This window comes from Melanotaenia boesemani, chromosome 7 (assembly GCF_017639745.1).
Source record: "Melanotaenia boesemani isolate fMelBoe1 chromosome 7, fMelBoe1.pri, whole genome shotgun sequence".
NCBI lineage: Eukaryota > Metazoa > Chordata > Actinopteri > Atheriniformes > Melanotaeniidae > Melanotaenia > Melanotaenia boesemani.
The window spans coordinates 25,637,539-25,657,049 of NC_055688.1; the positions used below are offsets into that span (position 1 = coordinate 25,637,539).

Here is a 19,511-nt window from a genome sequence, read left to right on the forward strand (position 1 = left end):
CACTGTCAAGTACTTTATTCACAATAAGGTCATTTTCTTCTTTAAAAAATCATTTTTAATATACAACACAATTTGACAAGACAACTCCGTTTACAGCTAAATTTGAGCTCTTGAATTCCAGCTTCTCTCATAACCAAAGCAAGCATGTAGATGATGGGAGAGAAAGATGGAGTAAAAGGGACAGATGAACACAGGTTGAAGAAGAAAGAATGAGGAATAGGACAGTAAGAAAGAGAAAGAAGGGGGGAGGAGCAAGGACTACGCTTAGTAGTATGATTTTTGTACTAAGAACCAAAATACTCAAATAAAATTAGAAAAAAAACAGTAATAAAAAAAACAGTAAGAAAGTAGGAGTTAAAGAGAAAAAAAGAAGCAAGAGGTGTGCCATGATGCTGTATCCAAGGCAACCTCACATGCATGTCTGACGCTTCTGCTCTGCCGTTTCACAAGTCCACATACACAAACACACACTTTTTGAGTGTGTGCGCCCCCGTATTCCAAGTGAGTGTGCATCTCTGGGGGGAGGGTGGGGTTGATGGAGGAAGCCGGGGTTGTGGGGATGGGATGAAAAAAGAGACAAGGAGGAGCAAGGAGTGAGAGAGTGCAGGGAAGTCCCCCCTCCCTCAATCACATTTCTCCCTCATTCACTCCTTCCATCTCCCATCCTTCCCTTCTTTCCAAGAGCTGAGTAAAGAGTCTCTGTCTCCCACATCAGAGCTCCAGTCATCCTCTGTCCAACTGTGCCAATGTGTATGTGTGTAATATATATAAATATATATCTATAAGCGGCTTCATATCTGTGGAAACCTGTTCTGGCTGGGGTTAAAAACTGAGGAGCAGAAGCTGCTTTAAGTCTGTATCAAGGGGATAAAAAGGGAGCTTGTGGTTTATATAAGGTCTACGTTAATACTGTCATTAGTGTACTTTACAAAACATAAATTAGTAGTAGAAGATGAACTTCTTGGGAAGAGTTGCGCTGGATCTGTAGTAGGGAATCCTCAGTGCTGATCTGTGTGTATGTCACTGTACTGGCAGGCAATGGGCACAAGCTTAAGTCTGTCCGAACAAGCAGGGAGGTGTCGGGGGCTGAGTGGGAGATGGACAGAGAGATGACGAGGAGGAAGGAGAAAACATAGGCTCCTTTGCACGACAGATGCCCCCATCAGCCAATCAGCCCTGGGTCTCCTCCTAAAAGTGGTGTGTTGCATGGCGCCACCTGGAAGGGAGAAAGTACAGCAGTCCTCAATGTCACACACAGATCTACTCTGCAAGGGTAAACATACTAATATGATTTCCTTTCCAGATTTAAAGAGTAAGGTTTCTCTAGTGACACAATCTGAGTACCTGCTATCTAGAAATGTAGGTGTAGGTGCGTGAAGGAGATCGTCCCTCTGACTGGCCATTGGGTGAGACGTTCAGAAAGTCCCAGATCAGAATGGTGTCATCGTGAGAACTACTGATGATCTGAAACTCATCAAACTGAAGGCGGAACACGCGGCCAGAGTGCTCCTGAAAACATGAGAAAACTGTTAACATACTGTATCTTGTTTATGCACCTAGATTATCAATATCACTCTCTAAGGAACTGATGGGCAACAAGGAAGTCCCTGCAAAGAGTAAAACATGAATATGTAAACAATAAAGTTGTGAATTCAGTTCAGATGTAATGCAGAATTTCAGTGTTGAACAGAACCTCACTCCCACCCAGGAAAATCATCTCAAATTAATTCTCAGTGTGTAAATTGTTTAACTTTACCCACAACTTTTACTGGGCTACAAAACACAGGATTAGTTTTAGTGGAATTCACAAACTCACATCTCAGTATTTGTGTTTAAAAAAAAAAAAACAAAACAACAGAATTAGTTTTTAATACTCTACAGGTGAGAAACCTTAAAGGTCCCATAATATACATTTTTTCAGCAATTTCAATGAGTGTCAGAGGTCCAACAACATTGCTTTCACACTGTATTACCCCAAATTCAGCCTTGGTCCTTAATTTCAGCCATTTTAGTTCTACAAAGAATGGGCTGTTTTTGTATCTGAACCTTTGAATGTTCATACGTGTTGCCTGTCCGCACCACTATCTGGGAGAGGATCTGTCTTTCGCTGGCACCCGCTCACTAATTTCTGAGGGCAGGCTCAGCTAGCTGGGGGGGATGAGTCAATGGCAGCATCCACTACCTTGGGGAGTTATTTCCCTTTGTGAGGTCACAAAGGGAAAGATCTCAAACTCGCCTGTTTGAGCACACATTTGCTAAGAAGTGGAGCAAACAAGTAAGAGAGGTGATAGAATTTTTTTCATTTTTGGGCCTCAGACACAGGCTATAAGGACACATATGACTGAAAACCTTTAGAAAGTAAATTTTGCATAATATGGGACCTTTAAGACAAACAGGGAAACTCACCACCAGAGTGCGCAGACATAATGTGCTGGCAGGGGCGCGTGGGTCCAGTGCTGCCTGCAGGTCCCAAACCTTTATCTTGCTGCAGAGAGAACCATGGCACGAGAGAGTGTCAGAAAACAAATCCATTCTCTGCTCAAAACCCAGCGATCACAAGACTCACCCATCGTAGGCGCCGCTAACAATCCTCTTGTTGTCAAAGCGAATGCAGCGCACCAACTCCTCATGACCTTCCAGCACTCGCAAACACGCCCCACACTCTATGTCCCATAACCTGCAGAAAGTTGTGCTTTTTTTTAACAACCAACAAAAAACTCACTCTACAATATACAGATTGCAGTTAGTTCTCAAATGTTACTCCGAACAATTATACCACAAAGTAGACTATTTGTCTGTGTGGTATCTTTAATAAACCAATCCATTTCTGACCTTCGAACTCATCAATATTCAGCTGAGACGACTGTTCCATCAGGTCAGTACATACAATAACTATTCTATTAAAGATGTAATATACTGATATTTAGACATAGGAAATTGATAAAATTTCATTGATACCAAAAGCATTATCAATTCTGCTTATCAATCTATTTCTTAAAGGATTCGTCTACTGATTCTTGGTTTTATTTTCAAATATTAAAAGAAGAAGAAAAAAAAAAAAGAAATTTTAAAGAAGACCAAAATTACATCTATTACCCCAACTTAAGTAAACTTGGTTTAGTGTCTTCATCAGCTCCATACAGATGTGAACAAAATACTAAACTGATTATAAATTCACAACTTTATACAAAATTCTTTTAGCTCCACTTCTCTGAAAACTTCGTTTCTCAGCATCAAGACTTCCACCTGATCTGTCTAAAATGTTTAACTAATGAGAAAAGGTCAAAGTCTATTGCAACTAATTTTGTCCCAGCATGGGGACAGTCTGGATGCATCTAATTACAGCTAATGTAGCTCTTTTAACATCTAAAATGGAGGAAATTGGATAATACTGATTTCATCTAGGTTTTCAGAGTGAAAGACAAATGTGCTACACATGATGTTAATGTTATAATAAAGCAGGATATTTACTACCAATTACAGATGATCTGGTTGGTAGGTACGCAGTAGCCCTCTTGCTGCATGTACATAGAGCATTATGGCACTGCTGTTACAGCTCTTTGTTTTTACCCTGCTCCCATTGCTCACATATGCCATATATTACACCAGCCAAAAACCCAGTGAAGCTGCTCTCATTCACTTGTTTTCCTCTTTCTTCTGTCACACAGAAGGGTCTGTAACTTTTACATAAAAGCAGCCCATTAAGGCTACTTATCCCGCGGTCACTGAGAACATTTTAACACTGCTATTAGGCTATGGCAAAATACGTATGACATAACCACTGAATCATTACAAAAGCATGCTATCCAACTCAGTAAACGACCATGTTTGTGCAGTGATTTCAGCTGTGTTTATGTGTATGTTGATCACACAGTCCACAGCCTCCTGAAAATCCCCACACTGCCAACCCTGCTCAAACAGCAAACAGCTACAACACTTGATTTCTCACACGTACCGGATTGTGTTGTCGGACGAGCCGCTGACTACGAGCCGATCTCTGTACTGTAGGCAGGCAATTCCCCGCTTGTGACCATTTAGAGTGCGCACAAACTCGCAGGTGCTGGTGCTCCATACCTGAAGAGGCAAGAAGGAAAGCTTTGTAAAGCAAAGGCCAGCATCAAATGACACAGACGGTTTGTATACATGAACTACTTTAGAAATATGGAAAAAGAAGAGGCGGGAAAAAACAAACAAAACAATGACGCTGCAATTCAAGAAACCACTTCATCAGCTCACCTTGATAGTGCGGTCCCCTGAGGCAGACACAATGTATTTGTCATCAAAGTCAACCACATTGACAGCAGCCCGGTGTCCCACAAGGACACGACGTAGGCTTATGTCAGTGGGCGAGGCCATGTCCCAGACTGCAATAGAACGGTCCTTGGAGCAAGTGACCATCAGACCATTTGCGAAACGCAGGTGAAGAACTGCCTCATTGTGGTGGATCAGTGTGTTAAGTACCTCACCCGTCGTCACCTCCCACACCCTGGGGAGAAGGAAAGGAAGGAGCACAGAGGGAAAAAAGAAGAGAAGTGTTGAGAAGACAGAGAAGATGGAATGGGACACGAAGAAAAATTAGTAGTGTTAGACAATACAAGTGTGTGAGACAAAGAAGGAGGAAATAGTAAAGATGTGAGAAAAGAGGAAAACAATAAGAGAAAGGAGTCAGTATTACAGAAAAGGGAGATGAAGCAGCAGGAAGAAAGGCAGAAAACAAAATGGTGATGGAAAAGACAAGCAATAACAGCAAAGGAAAACAACAGAGACATGAGAGACTAATGAATATCAATTCTACAAAGGGCAGAAACTTGCATTTCACACGTGTGGACAGAGGCTGCACCCACAGAGGAGGTTGTTACTGAATTGGATTGTTAGACACTTAAGTGAAATGCAGAACACACTGGAAAAGCTGACAACTAAACCTACAAACAAAGGTCCTGTCAAGCTGTTGCTAAGGAAGTGAATTAATATTTTCCTTGGATACCACCCAATGAGAGCGCCTGAAGTGTGAAGTAATAAGAGAATTCATTTTGAGCTTCTGTGTGCAGTAGCCAAGCAAGTGTCAACACATACACACACAAGCCAGGTCTTTAAATATCTGCAATAAAACAACAACCACCATCTCCAGCTGAAGCAGTAAATCTGACTCTTTGTGAATGAACAACCTTAAACTTTTTGTTTGTTCAATATGATATATGTATATATGTTTCCAGACTCTTTGGTTGACTTGGAAGTTAGATGAGAAACTACTATAAATAATAGCCTGACTAAGTAGATTCATAAATCAGGGGCATTATTTTATGTAAAATAAACTGTAAACATGTGTGAAACAATAGCCCATTAATCCGTATTTAACATTTTAAAACACAAAAAGCTTCAAGAAATAAAGATTAGAAAGACACATTTAACAAAAATCTATTTTTACATTGTGTTCTGAGAGACAGGAAAATCTTTGCTCATTGATGGCACAAACACATTTTACTTGCAAATATGTTGAGAAAACCATCTCTGCTTGAAAACATTTTTATAAAGTCCATCCGCTGTCCTTTAGGAGTATTTGCTGTACCTGTGTAGTCTTTCTGTTTGTTACACTTTCTGCTGCTTCAATTAGAGTTATTTTTTCAACAGCAAAATCGTTTTCAGCTTAAAGTCAGTAAACTTTGCATTGTGTTTTGTCAAGTTTAGATATGTTGTTCATGATATAAATATATAGGAATTACACTGGAACCTGCTGGAATACTGAATTTAGAATAACTAAAATTTAATTTTAAATTACTGGAAGATTACATTCAAAGTGTTAGTTAAAAATTTCTCATCAGTTTACAATTGTGATTAAAACTAAGTTAAAATGATGTATATCACTGTGGTACTATTACCATATTCACACTTATTGGATAGGAAATACTACTACTCAGAATTTAAGACTTTTAGGAGATCTTTCAGCAGAAAGCATAACAGCTGTTGTGACCATCCAAGTAAAATATAACTTTTGGGCCTATTTGACAGTTGTCAACAAGGCGTCTTTCTCTGCAAATCCAATCCCTGCATCAGACTTCCAATGTAACAGACTCTAAGGAACAATGTTTACTTCAATAGTCGTAATCATTTTCCATCTTGCTGACACAGGTTTTATTCCTAATGCCAAAATGGTCTTTTTTTGCAGCAAAATGTGCATCATACCTGACAGTTGAGTCAGACGACCCGGTGACAATGACCCTCTCATCATACTGGAGACATAATACTGAGCCTGTATGACCAGTCAGTATCTTCAGACATTCCAGCGTCTGCTTATCCCAGATCTAAAAGGCAAAAAAGAAGAGTGTAGAAATGAGTGCATCAGAGGGACACTTCGGCAGATGAGTACAGAGAGAAAATGGAAGAATAAGTGCTTTTCAAAAGGATGCAGATTTGGGTCGTGCTAAGAATGGCCTACTCTCACAGCAATGTTCATGCACTGTTCATGCCCTACTTCCCTACTGCTGGGCTGGGCTGTGTGTATACATAAGAGCCATTCACTTCTTCCCTGAGTGTGCATCAGCCTCCCCAATAACAATAAGACCAATCTCCTCCCATCCTCCTGCCATACACCCCTTCTCTTCATCTTGGTCTCTTTTCCCAGGCCAGACGAATAAGTGGAACACACAACGAGTCTAGAGCTGAGCCCCTTTATCCTATAATTCACTTGTGCTCTGTCTCAGTGTCTGCTGTTTCAGCTCAGCGCCACACACGGTAAAATGATAAGCCATTCTGAGCCAGAAGAAAATTCAATTCATAAATACACAAACACAAGAAACTAACCATACATGTGTCTCTGACTCTCGAAGGAAAATACTCTGCTTTTGTCTATGCTGCTGGTACTTAAGCAGACTAACAGGATCAGTGTTATTTACTTCAGCATGTCAGTTTGGGGCAGACCGATACATGCCAACAGCATGCTTAACTCAGTCTACACCAGACAACTAGTTGGGAAAAGTAAAAGAAACACTAATAATGTATAAGTCAAATACATTTGCACTTTATTTTAACCTAATAATTACATGTAGTTAAATTGAGTTTGACACAAAAGCTTTATTTACTTAATAAACAAGCCTTTGATAAACTCTAGTGTTCTATATTCTGAGCCTGAATCACCCATTTAAGGGTGATAGGACAGCGGCAAACATAGACAAGAATAAACATGAGCATTGCTAACTCATACTGTCCTTGACGTACTTTACAAATGGACTTAGAGAAAAACAAAAAAAAACAAAAAAACAAAATAAAACAAAACACTTACTTTGATAGAGTTGTCCCTAAGGCCACTGATGATCTTGTCATCGTCATACTGGAGACAGTAAACCCCTTTACTGTTTTCTGAGCGACACTGAATCCTTTGCAAATTGTGTCTGCCACATCGCCAATTAGCTTCAATAGTCTGCGTGAAGAGAGGAAGAGAAACGAGACAAAACAGAAGTCATTCAAAAGAGTAAACAGAAAGACTAGCACATGGTTTTACAGAGAAGATTAAAGAAAATATGTCAAAATGTTTTGGAGACGACATAAACCCATGTGGGATCTAGGACAATTTCAACAACATTTTATTAATCACTCATGATTACATCATGATGTCAGGCTACATTACATCTTTCAGCATCAACATCGAAATGTCTGCAGGAGTTACATTAGAAAAGCACAATATCAATAGTCAGGTTTTACTTATCAGGACATTAAAGAAACCCATCCAATTCCAACCAGGTTTTAAAATTATGTAAATACAACCTGAGATGAACACAGGACAAGATGACATCACAGCGTGTCATTATTTACCAAACAAAAAGCAAGCCTAACTGGCAACGTGAGAAATTTAGTATACATCCCACAATTGAGGGGTCTGTAGAACTCTAAGCTTGCAATTATTTTGCCCTAATTTTTTCCCTGTTTGATTTTATCGATTTCTCACATTGCTGTGAAGACATTTGATCCAATCTTAAATACAATGTTGCTTAAAATCTTTGAAATTAGCAGCATTTGTTTTTGTACAGCTCTGTTAAGATTCTACCACAGCATTTCAGTCAGGTGGAGGTCTTGACTTTCACCGGACCATTGCAATACCTTGATTGCCTTTTTCAGAATTCTGCACAATGTCTGAAGATTGTAGCATTATTGAGCATTAATATCAACTTGTGAAAAATCTTTCTCACTGTAGAATGATGAACTCCAAATGGATAGGAAATAGTCTTATAAGCCATCCCAGATTGATTAGTTTCTTAATTCCTGATGTTTTTCCTTTAGGACACTGCCAATGCTTCAATCCAGTAAACGACCAAAATCCCTGCTTTTATAGCTGCACTCACGCTTGCTCAAACTTGCAAAGGAGAAATTAAGTAATTAAAGTATTAAGTTAATTTGATCAGAAGCACCTCACTGCTATTTACCATGTTAATTCCTGTGGATGCACCAAGGGTGTACTGAAGTTTCCACATACCAATTCTGCATTTTGGTCCAATTCTGACACAATGCAACTTCATGTCATGTATCAATGTTCTTCAGAGGCGGTATTCAGCTCATTTTAAGTCCGTGTAAGGACCATATTATTTATTCATCTATTTATTTATAACTTTATCATAAAATCTAGAGAAAGTGTCATTTCTTTGTCATGTGGTCATGGTATGATAAACTTAAATTTATAGGACTTTGGATTCAGATTTTTTTTTTTTTATTTTTATAATTTTGGATTTCTTGAGTGGCATACAACCTCTGCATGCATCTTGAAATGTACAAGGCACAGCATAAAGGGAGCTTTGTTGCAAAAAAACAACAGAAAAAAGTAATAAGCATTTTATTAATCGAATACAAGAAACAGCAACTATTCCTCCTAAATAGGACTCATTTCTCAGACAGAAAGGAACAGACTGGTTGCCCCCCCCCCAGCTATTTTAGATGGACTAAGCTGCGCATCCCTGACTCCAATGAAATGGACTAGGTAGTTGCACCTAGGCTCTCTGTGTGGTGGTCTCTGCATTCTTCAGTGTACAGATTGCTACCATAAGTTTGCGCCTCTGCAGCTTTCTGCCTCCCAGCCTGCTGAAAAAGGTTTATCTTGAGTCTCCACCATTTAACTGCACTCTGTGCACTGCTCAGAGAGGAACGCTGGCGGAGGAAATAGTCTCACTCCTGAGGAATGGAGTAATAATGTTGGTCTTGCAGCCAGAGGCACAGAAGTGCTTCATTCAGTGTAGGGAGGTCACGGTTACCTAATTCTACAATTAATCGGGGTATTTAACATTATGATTAATCGTAACGATCCTTCAGTATTGTCAGTTTCTATAAATGATTATGTTTGAACCATAACAGCAGTTCCACGCAACTCCTGCACTTAATGAAAACCAAGTTACACCACGGCCACGTTTTGCCTCTTGTGTTGCTTTCTTTTGGTTGCATGTGAATTGCAGAAAAGGCGTGTTGGGAGTAGGGCGCTACGGCAGAGGAGTTATTCCCTCCAAACAAATGGATTAAGTCCTCCTTGTTGGACATTTTTTTGCTGCTTACAGAAGAAAAAGACCAATGTGTCATTGTGGAGGACGGCTCACCTGCCTGTAAAGCACAACATAAAAAGTTGCAGAAAAAGGAGGAAATACGTTTCACCACCTGTAGGATAACCACCAGCTTTTAATCCTAAAGGTAAATGCACAGTAGTTTTGTTAAATGTTTATCTAATGTAACATTGAAAATAACTGTTATCGTGTTATTTGCTATTTTGGAATTTTCGTACTACTTGGGTTGGTCTTACAAAGCAATGCGATGGTGATACATTCACTGAACCTTATGTTACTCAGATGAGAATAAAACTAAATATGTCTTTTATGACGGATAGTTTCGCTGTTCAAAACACAATGGACCCGGTATGAGGTCCATGGCTTTAAGTCATTAGTCTGCAATAATCAAGGTCCGTAGAAGAAAGCGTTATTTCCAGATACCTGGAATGTCATGTTTCTAGGAATGCAAAGAAGCCACCGGGATTGACAGACATCCGTGAGGTGTTTGAGACATCCAAGAAATTTGCCTGACATGACCCACGGGCTAAGGCTATTGAAGATTTATTCATGGAAAGGATGGCGCTTGATGACCAGCCCTTTACCCATGTTGAGGACAGAGACTTTTCTCGTCTGATTCATCACTTGGAGCCACAGTTTATGATGCCGAGCCACCGCTACTTTGCTGATGTGTGCCTTCCATCCAAGTATGATCCTATCGCCATGTGTATTCACACATAATATCAAATAGTTCTGTTAGATATCTTTAGAAAATATTTGAGTGGCATGCTAAAAGTTTTTCACTGGAAAAATAAAAATCAATATCGCTTCAGATAAACAGTGAAAAGTCTTTAAGGTTTTGTTAGTATTGATGTCATGATCTTAAGTGTGTTTGTTATCGGTTATTAGTTATCGGTATCAGCCTTTAGTAGCTGAAAGTTATCGGTTATCGTATCGGTTTTTAAAAATGGTTATTGTGTGTTATAGAGGTCCTGCAACATTTTATTTATTCTTTACACATCTGAGGTTTGAATAAGACTTGACTTTACTTTGTTGTTTTAATATTTTGTTATGTTGGCATCAAAAGATAGAAAAAATAAAAATTGAATACCTATAAGAAGTGTTCATGTTTCATGTGGTTTTACACTTTTATAGTGTTGGGAAATTTATTAACGTAAAATAATCATGATAATACTAAAATTGTTATTTCTTTGACAATCATACCAAGAAAATCTATAATTGTGACCGTATAGCTTTAAAGGTTAAATAAAACTAGAATCATTCTGGAATAATAGTTTCTTTCCAAATATTAATGAAATAATCCCATACAGCCATGTTATGACAAGTTACAAGATTGTGGTAATGAAAAAAAAGTGGATGGAAAACAACCGTTTCAAACACATCAGTTAAATGGATATTTAAAAAGAATTCTCACTGTTTACAGTGAAAAAATGCCCTGCATTATTATCATCAACACTAAAACTAAACTGTCACTTTTAAATAAGGCTACTTTTATGTTTTTTATTTTACAGGTTCTCTAATACAGATTGTAAAATGCTATGTTTCAACAAAGATAAGGAAAAATCTATGTTGTAATGATAAAAACTGAACAAAACCTATGGCAAAAAAAGAGAGATATGTAAAGAAAGACAATTTAGCTGCTGTCTTACCTCTATGTCTTGGATAATCTTAGGATAAAGGGAGTGATAGTAGGAGTTGGGTGGGACTTCTGATGTGCGGTTCTTGAACAGATATTTCTCCCTGGGAAAAAAAAAAGACCTTTGAGAAAATCTAACAATGAACAACGTATAATTTAATACCAAGTATTTCTTTATCATAAAGTAGTTGGGGGACAAACAAGCACACTAGAAACCAACATTTTAACCATACCATTAACAACCATCCACTTAATTTGTTGCAGTAATAAGGATTTTATATAAACCCCATTGTTTATAGTGTGTGAGCATTCATTCTCACCACTGGTGTCTTTCAGACAGGCCTTTCCACAGTGGGTCAGTTCGGACCATGCGTTCAATGAGCTTCTTCCACAGCATACCCTCGGAGATGACCCTCTGCCACTCTTTACACACCAGCTCTGCCGAGCACAACGAACGTGCATCCAGGAAAGACAGGATGTTCTCTGCTATGTGATCCAAGCCTTGAGCTTAAAAAAAGGGTGACAAAGACAGTGTGTACACAACACTGAAAAGATTTCATTTGGTTGATTTTTTCTGTGCCTATGACTATTCTTACTTTCCAAGAATAATCAGTGAATCTACTGGCATCTGTTTCTGGAGACTCACCGCCCCAACTAGAGGGTCAAGTTAATGTATTTTTATCTTGTTTTCTATACATTGCCAAGATACAACATAAGTAACTTGAGGTTCCCTTTCCTCTAGAACAGGTTTATACTGAGCTCGTATTAAAAACTAAACAGTCTGATGTTATTTATCTGATTTACATGACAGCATGTCACAGCTACTCTGTGTTGCTCTGTTAGTTCCACCTTGATGCCACTCACAGATACATGCGCACACACAGGTGAGCACACTTCAGTCAGTGGACAGAGAGCGCACACGTCGGAAAACATGTTAACCAGCTGACAATCACACAATAGTATCCGTTTTTTAAAACTCTCCCAGGGAGGTGAAGATAAAAATAATCATAGTCCAGCAAGGAGCAGTCAGATTACTTTCTCCTTTTCCCTTGTTAAGCCAAGAATTTCATGTCCATCACGGGAATAAGTACAGCTCAACAAGCTGAATCTACCGTCATTGTAGTCATTTCTGACTCATATTACAGCTTAAAATGGATCCAATATTATCAACACTTTATGTGAGATCTCAACTTTAAGAATATTTAGAGTAACTCCACTGCATGAAAGGGTCTTCATTAGGAGAAGGTTTTTTTTTCTGTCCACTTTATTTTTTATCTCAGGTCATTTATGGATAATTGGTCCAAGATGAAGTTTGGAAATGCAACATGACTTCACAGTGGCGTGTTGCTGTCACATGATGTTTTAATTATTTATTCATTTTCAGATGTGTCACATTCACACTGTAATAGGTTGGTTACCTGTTACAGCTACAGAGTTCATTAGTATGTATATTGAATATTATTAGTGTGTTTTGTTCCATCTATCTATCCATGACAGCCTGATGGATCATGGATGAATGGATGTTCCAAATGATCACAACAGTTTTATTTACACAACAATAAGCTGTGTTTGTACCTGGCAATGCAGTGATGAAATCCCTCTGCAGCATGGGTTTGAGGTAGGAGTTGATGTGGCCGTGCTGGTAGTGGCACATACGGGAAATCAAGCGCTCAACAAACTCCACCTGGTCAGCCTCTGACCACTGGTCAAACAGAGCAATGCAGTGTTCCTTCTCCTTCTCGTAGTTGCCTTCTGATGGACGCTTGCGAGAGCCCACGACAGGACCATTACTAAGCTGCAAAGGTTAGATGTAAATAAAGATTTATTACATCTCTCTTAAAACCAATTTATGGTTCCTGCATCCAATGGTGCTGTAAATTCTGCAGTTTCCAATAGTTTGACCATGTGCAGCCCAAAGATTTGTAAAGGCACACACATACTCATATACCTTAAACTCCAGTCCTTGAGGGCCACTGTCCTGCAGGTTTAAGATGTTTCCCCTGTTCCAATACACCTGATTCATAATAAACGGATCCAACAGCTTGTTGTGTGCAATGACCCTTTAACTTGAGTCAGGCATGTTGAAGCACATCTACATCTAAATCCAGCAGGACAGTGGCTCTCAAGGACTGGACTTTGAGATCCCTGCACTACACAAAGACCAACATAAATGATTGTTTTAAGAAAAAACTATGCAAGTGAATGACCACTATTCACAATGAAATAATATAAGTGTATAATGGTGCAGCTGTAAGTGTAGAAAAACAAAACCGTGTGTCTGCAGAAGCCTGATCGAGGCAGATGTGGAGTTTATGAACTAAACATTTTAGTTGCAAATCTTTTATTTTTGATCATTCGTATTATTTGTGTAAAGACAAAATCTGGATACTGGTTTGCCTATGGAGTGGACGAATGCATCTATTAGTCAGTGTATAGTTAGCGTTAAAAGGTGGTGTAAAACAAAGTTCCTATGTATCATACTGTAATTGGTGCACAAAGTTAATTTTCATTGATAAACAAAATGTTGGAAGAAGTGGGCGTGGGGGTGGTGTTAGAAAAAAAAACAATAAATATTCAGGTCAAGAAAATGTATCAGGTGTGTTTGGATTTTACTTAAAACAAATGACATCCACAAAAAATTCTCATGTCAAATTATGCTGAGGACCACTTGTTTTAATATAGCTAACATTTAACTTTCTACATGTAATGATTTTGTAAGCTAACAAAGCTTTCATTTCTAACCATCATTCTTTACATTAAGAGTTCAGAAAATTCATACAGAATTTTTTTTTTCTAAAAGCAGTACATACATGTTTGTAATAATGTCAACTAAAATAAATACACACCTTGAGAACTGTATTCTTCTTTGGCGACAGGTCATCCACGAGGTTCTGTGACTCCATCCCTGATGTATTCTACGCAAAAGAAGCAAAACAAAGAAAGCACAGGTTAGTGTTCAGCTCTCACTGAGCCTGTAAAAGGCACATTAAGAGCCAGGGCAGCAGTGTGAACAGTGCTTGACGCAAGTGTGCCACAATAACAGCCAAGGAAGGGTAATCATCAAGATTACTTAGGCGTGCACGCACAAACAGCCGTGCATACACACACACAAATGGAGTAAAATAAACTGAGAACCTCAACAAAAGGAATCTATCTGCTTTCTTGTCTGTGATGTGACCTTAGTAGTCTGGACAGGAAATTAAAGTGCAAAATCGTGGGTATGTCACTGGCACCAGCTCTGACCTGACTGTAATGAAACAGATACTGGTCTTATAATATATACTGAGGAAAGGAGGAAAACAAAGGTAACAAGATCCAACCTATTTCTAGCATGTCTTTATACTCACATTGACATAACTCTTAGAATTGGATGGCATTCTTCAGAGACCTAAATCATTTTAATAAAAGTGAGATACTCTCCAAGTGTGGACTGACAGTGACAGACTGACTATTGGTTTTCAAATCTATCCTACTTTTAACATCCATTTTATGTTCTTATGAGCATGTATGCAGCTATGACCAGACAATATAACAATTTTAGATTCATCATAGCAAACATAAAACACTAACACAAAGTCCATGTGTATTCTTAGAGGCTCACTGGTCTACAATGTGACTGAGAACACATAGATGTTAGCTTGTCTTTTTGAGCAATCATTTGTTATAATAACACTGTCACCAAACTTGCAAATCTGTGAGCTATTAAAACTTTTTAAAACTTCAACAAAACACAGAACAACACAACCAGTAAGAATAAAGCTACATTTTTAAAGGAACAATGCAAATTAGTTATTCACTTCTTTCTACTTACTTCCTTGATTTAGACTTACTCAAATTAATTTGAGGAAATGGGACACACAAGGATGTTACATCAAAGTCAGCTTTTTTTTTTAATCATTTGTGTGGGAGATGACCAAGGTCAGCCTATGAAAATGTCTTTGCTAACTCCCCCCGCACCCCACCATCACCCCCAGAAAAAAAAAAAAAAAACACAGAATAAGATTCCTGTTAGCCCAACTGTTTCCTTTGGTAAATTATGTAACTATCTTGATGTAACTATCTTGATGTAACTATGTTGAAAGTTTACCAAGCTAAAATTTATTCATACCATAACATTTGGAGCTCCTGACTTGTTTTGTGCATTTATTGTATACCTGTTACATGTGAATCAAAGCCACTGCATAGATTGCTAGGACTATGAATACAACTGCACAGACATAAGGTCCAAGTACCAAGACCAAAGCAGACAGGACAAAAAGCCATAATGGTCTTGCTGGTGTTAATGGCCATGCAGAGTAGAAAAAAAAGAAAAATAAATAACTAAAAGGACAGACAGACCAGGTTTAGCCAGGCAGGCAAGCAAGCATGTAGCCTCTCAGAGCTTGAAGGAAGACCCCCCACCTCGGGCCTCACACCTCCAGGTAGAAGGGGAGAAAACGTTACTCCTCAAAGCATGGTTGTTCTCTGGTAGCCCCTGCATCTTTCAATTACCATGACAGTATTTAGGAAATGACCAAACCTTCCCAAACCTTTCTAACTGTAAAAATGTAGTTTTCATCCCAAGCAATAATTGCTGAAAACTTTTAAAGTTTTAAAGTATTCTGGTTAAAATAATCTCTTATAAGAATTCCATTTTGAGCATAAAAGAGTTTGAGGATTTACCAGAGAAGAACCTGAAGAGTCGAGTGCTTCCAAAAGGAGGGAAAGGACAACGGAAGGTGAGGCGGTAGGAGGGTGAGGTGGGGGTGAGTGGATGCCATCGGCACCAAGGTGGTATGAGATGTGTGAATTGGGTAAAGAAAAGTGAAGGGTGGAGAGATGACCAGGGAGGAAGGGAGAGGAGGAGCAGCAGAATTAAGAGGAGAGAGGCAGAACCTGGTTGTGAGCCCGGGTGGAGGGGATGCTCTGCAGGCACCTGAGTGCACACAAACTCTCAGCCACCGAGGAGCAGCCCAGCCAGAGAGAGCGAGGCACAGAGCACTGTGTGAAAGAGAGAGAGGAAGGGAGGAAGGGAGGAGGAGAACGAAGTGGACAGGGTGAGGGAGGAAGAAAAAGGGAAGAGCAAGAGACCAGAGAATGGGAAGTAAAGAAAAAGAGGAGGAAGGTTGATGAGGGGATTTGGGGGGAGGAAATCAAAAGAGGTGGGTGAATGAGTGGGCCAATGTATGGACAGATGGGTGGAAATGGTGGGGTTTTGTTGAGGAACAGGAATGATGTGTGGTTTAGTGCAAAAATACAAAATTAATGGATAAATAAACAAGGTTTGGTTGGAAATTGAGAAGAGGCGAGTATATAACCATCAAAGGTGAAGAGAAAAGGAGAGGGGGGGAGGTGGGGATAGTGAGGGGGAAAAACCAGTATTAGAGCTACACACATTGGCACAGTGAGCGCAGGAAGACACACTCCTTCACACACAAGATATTGACTGATAAACATACACACAGAAGCATTATTAGACATGAATTGGGAAGGGATAGGTAGAGGAGAGGGAGGGGTAACAGGATTAACTGTCAATTACTATCACTATTGTTTTGACAGAAACCCCACCCACTGTTCTGCCATCCCCACTCTCATGAGTGGTTAGTGAACACAGGGACAATAAAATAAAAGTCAAACTAAACACAGACACAATCTGTACGGAGTACCACATTTCCTAAAGAGCTAAACATTCTTTTATATAAAAAGCTAAAAGTGGATTAAATTTCATCAGTGGCACTAGTAATATTACTCATATGCAAGATAAGGAGGAATTGCTGAATCTCAATCCATAGACAAGAGCAACATGTTAATATTAATAACTAAAGCCAGATATGTTAACGAATTATACAATTGTGTCTGAACCATTACTTTTATACTTCTTGTTTTTAACATTTTATATTCTTTGGCTGTGCGAGCATTGGCAAACTTGTTTTTAACTTAATTCTGTTTTCATTAAGGATTTAAATTCTTGTTTAAATTTATAGTTTAATTCATAACGTAACTTAATGTATTGGGCTATTTACTCTCAAAATATCTTTAGTGCTAGTACATGTGACCCTTTCGCCAAAGTAAATTACTTGCTCTTTCGGATACACTTGGGATAAACATGATAGGACTGGTTCATAACATTTGGCAAACTACGCCATATCATTTTCTACGCCTAAATTGGCACCTTAAAATTCACTAGCAATACAGGATTTAACTGTAGTGTACTTACTGCATTGAATGTGTGACTAACTTCCAATGTGTCAATTGACTCTTAAAACTATAACAAAAATAACATAAAATAAACGAAAACGATTAAACACATACATTCGTGGTTTATATCTTAATTTAATCTCCCTTCCAACCACGGACCCTTGTAATGTTATGTCTGTGTAAGCTAACATTAGCCGAGTTGATTTGCTCGTCGGTACAGCTACCAATTTGAGCAAACTATTGTAACTTATTGTCTGAAATGTGTCATCTACAGATAAAACGAGTAATAAGCTGGTAATTTATTTTCCTGGTTACAAAAAAAGTGTCTTCTAGTGTATCCAATTGTTTTTTTTGGAATAGAAATGTTTATCAAGCGTATTTAGCATGCTTGCTATTAAGCTAGCTGCTAATGTTCGCTAATCGTAGTATCACTGTGAATGAAAAAACAATACTTCCCTCTACGCACTTCAGAAATATAAAGACAAGCGGTACATAGATAAAACTACTCGTTTATTTACTTGTTCTGTGACATGAGGTACTGCGCCTAACATCTACTACAATATATTATGTCTACCTATGAACTACATAATATAACTTATGGTTACTCGTCAATATAAGTGGTTAATCGACTTCTAGCCTGTGTTAGCAAGATGGCTAGCTAAGATCAGACAGGGCCCAGTTAAAGTGGCGCAGCGTCACCGCAGTAAACGCTACCCCAAGAATCCTCGGCTGTGCTTAGCCAATGGCCGCGTACATAGACCTATTAAGTTATCCACAAATTTAACAATTCTGTCAAAAACAACACATTTGACTTTTATACAATAATATAAATATATTTTTAATTAATTCGACCGGTGTGTTAAGCATTCTTAGCAAGATGTACCAACCTTTCCAGGCCCTCCCTCTGATTTCTGGTCAACCCCCCTCCTCCCTCTTTTCTCCTCCACCTCTCCGAAAAAGCCGCCTCAGCTCACTTCAGTCGTCGAATAGTCAAAGTGCTTTCCCCAATAAATGGCCGACCATTCTCCCTTCTGATGTTCCGTACACCATACTCAAACAGATCTTACCATCAGTTCCACCGTTTTGTCCTCCATCTCCGGCTCCATGTTGACGATCCCCCCCGAAACTCGCTATGAAAATGGAAACCCAGCCCTGCGTCGGCGGCCCGCAAATTCAGAGACGTCATTCACTTCGCACAACCACACAGCTTTGGTAGGGCAGTGTCAAAAGGGTGGGTGGGGTGGATACGCCCATACAAATTTCGCGGCCATTCACTGGACAGATTTTGCCTGAGAAGGTGTGGCTTTCCCGCTTTGCCTTTTATTGATTGGCTCACCGTGCTACCAAGGCTTTCCCCGGTAACTCCCCCAAACAAAAAGGCAAATGGATGAAGCTGCTGTTGCTATCCTGAAGAGGAATACACTGAGGCAAAATCAATCATCCGCATAGCGTTGCCATGAAATACTGCAGGATGCTGGTCATTGAAACATGCTGGGATCAACATTACTGAGAGAGAGAAAAAAAAGATGTGACAAGTATTTAAGGCTCAATGTAATTATTGTCTTCAGTGAAATTAAAGTCATATTATAAATTTTTTCCAGGTTTTTGTTTTTAAAGTGCACTTTCATTTAAATATGCAATTCCATAACCCATTTGGGCTATCAACGTTTTCAAGATGTCAGCGCAGAACTTTTTTAAGTGACATGTTACTGAAATGCTTTATACAAGAGTAGGGTCAGTAATATAACTTTGCTAAGTAAAACAGGACTGCATTGACATGTAAAGGCCATTTTCAGGTTTAAAAAAAACACTTGCTAAAAATTCATGTGGACATGGACATGACTCCAATTACCCTCATTCTTTCCCCTTAAGTTCACCCTTGGTAATACCATATTCTCACCTCTGCATGCCTGGCAAAAAGTACACTTCACAATCATCATTGTACATCCCTTAATCTAAGATTTATACATTATGTTTGTAAGATGATAGAAGTAGGACACTCTTAAGCAGTCAGTGCCTAGCAATTCCTCAAGATATAATTGTAATACTTAATTGTAATTCTTCTTTAAGTACCAGATTCCAGATCTTTCCACTCAAATTAGGACATATACTGAAAGGGGCCAATATATAAAAGTAAGCACTATCCCTTGTCAAATGTGACAAAG

The 19,511-nt window shown here is 38.9% G+C and overlaps 1 protein-coding gene across 2 annotated transcripts; it reads right to left on the bottom strand.

The window, feature by feature from the left end:
- Nucleotides 1-18,558, bottom strand: fbxw11a (F-box and WD repeat domain containing 11a). Of its 2 annotated transcripts, XM_041990212.1 has the most exons (14): nucleotides 18,414-18,551; nucleotides 16,045-16,149; nucleotides 14,016-14,084; nucleotides 12,745-12,964; nucleotides 11,490-11,676; nucleotides 11,183-11,273; nucleotides 7,277-7,414; nucleotides 6,181-6,299; nucleotides 4,237-4,486; nucleotides 3,956-4,074; nucleotides 2,567-2,677; nucleotides 2,407-2,485; nucleotides 1,345-1,509; nucleotides 1-1,216 (listed from the first exon to the last, which is right to left on the bottom strand). In XM_041990212.1, the coding sequence occupies exons 1-13, from the start codon at nucleotides 18,450-18,452 to the stop codon at nucleotides 1,348-1,350; spliced, it is 1,689 nt and encodes a 562-aa protein (XP_041846146.1). In that variant the 5' UTR covers nucleotides 18,453-18,551; the 3' UTR covers nucleotides 1-1,216; nucleotides 1,345-1,347. The 2 variants fall into 2 exon arrangements, with proteins under 2 accessions (XP_041846146.1, XP_041846148.1); XM_041990214.1 differs by lacking the exon at nucleotides 16,045-16,149 and having other exon boundaries at nucleotides 18,414-18,558.
- Nucleotides 18,559-19,511: the final 953 nt, after the last annotated feature.